Source organism: Eimeria maxima, genomic scaffold, assembly GCF_000499605.1.
Source record: "Eimeria maxima Weybridge genomic scaffold, Emw_scaff2119, whole genome shotgun sequence".
Classification (NCBI taxonomy): Eukaryota; Apicomplexa; class Conoidasida; order Eucoccidiorida; family Eimeriidae; genus Eimeria; species Eimeria maxima.
Window position 1 is genome coordinate 1 of NW_013563667.1, and position 1547 is coordinate 1547.

At 50.9% G+C, this 1547-nt stretch overlaps 1 protein-coding gene across 1 annotated transcript in view; it reads right to left on the reverse strand.

Moving 5' to 3' along the window:
• Positions 1-920: 920 nt before the first annotated feature.
• EMWEY_00057330 (hypothetical protein) overlaps positions 921-1547 on the reverse strand; it is a gene marked incomplete at both ends in the record, with an annotated part of 1811 nt that continues 1184 nt past the window's right edge. The window contains one exon of the mRNA XM_013477885.1: positions 921-1283. Within this exon, the coding sequence (XP_013333339.1) occupies positions 921-1283 (363 nt within the window). The remainder of the gene's footprint in view (positions 1284-1547) is intronic.

Genomic DNA, 1547 nt, shown 5'->3' on the forward strand with positions numbered 1-1547 from the left:
ACCCCGCGTACGCCAGATTGCTTCCCACTTCCGTTCCAGTTCAATATGTTGTGGTAGAGAGCTCAGTTCAGCCACTAACGCCAATACGTCCCCTACTGTCTTAACTGGGAGACATCATCGAGCCAGTCTGGTCCCCCAACACTACTCCAATGAAGCTGGTGCTTGAATATTTCATTCCAGTGTTTCCAGTTCACTTGAGCTGGCGAAATTTCGACGACAAGTAGAGGCGAGTAAACCCTTAAAGGAAACTTCCTGCGGGCTGTCTCATCTTTGCAGTGGAAGCTCTTGGACCTGCAGCTAACGCCAGACCGGGGTCATGTCTGCCCGTCGTTGGTGCCCATCTTTCACGAACGTCGACGTGGCGCTTCTTCGTTTAGCCAAAAGGTTGTCTGTGCACTTGGCTTGATGTTGTGCTGCCAATGCAAGGCGTCTTCCCTCCAAGCATCCCATGTTGGCTCCTTAAATTCCGAGGTGTTGGGTGCCATAAGCATTGCCAATTTCAAACCGACCACAAGACGTAGGGGAGGCCTGAGTCCCATCCTATAGTAGTCAAATGCAACTCTAAGACCACTAAGTATGGAGGAGCTCGGATACGTCTTCCCCAAAATGGGTCTCTTGGACTTCTCGTGATAAGTATGGAGGAGCTCGGATACGTCTTCCCCAAAATGGGTCTCTTGGACTTCTCGTGATAACCTACATTTTGTATGTGACGAACTACAGCGGGCCACAAATCAGCCCTCCTAGCTCTTATGCCCAGCACTTCTGTGGCGCAGCCCCTCCTGTAGTAGTCAAATGCAACTCTTAGACCACTAAGTATGGAGGAGCTCGGATACGTCTTCCCCAAAATGGGTCTCTTGGACTTCTCGTGATAACCTACATTTTGTATGTGACGAACTACAGCGGGCCACAAATCAGCCCTCCTAGCTCTTATGCCCAGCTCCAGATTTCGTGTTGTTATAGACAGGCATGCGAGTCGTTGCATATCCATACAGTTGCTCTGTTTTTTCCAGGAGAACTTCTAATTCCTTGCTCGTCAGCCGGTCCTTCGTCAGTAATTGCCTGAATATGTCAAGTACCCACGCTACCCTTTGCTTCCTATAACGAAACGCCCCTGCGTTAAGAATGCTAAAACTTCGCCCGCCAGGCGATGGCTCTACCTCAGGGAGACGGTAAAACGGATGCGTTCTGAGAAGCTGTTCAGAGACACCCCTCAACATCGCTTCCAGCCAACCACGTGAAGCAACGAGGTTGTCGGCTGCAGCCTGAGCCTGCGAAGCTAGGACCTAAGCAAGGACAACACCACAATGACAGCACGCCCGGCAGCCCCATTCCACGCTTTATACTTGCGAAACAGAAATGACCACCAGACCACCTCGACGAAGAGCAAAGGACACATACCACGAGACAGAGGCAACGAGCTCAATATGATTCAAAAGTACTCCTTAGTCGCAGGTGTCGTGCTAAAGTAAAAAACCAACCTCTTCAGGTGGTCAGCCTACCTGCAGGGAAGCTTCACTGCGCTTCGACGATGAAGGCTGGATGCTGCC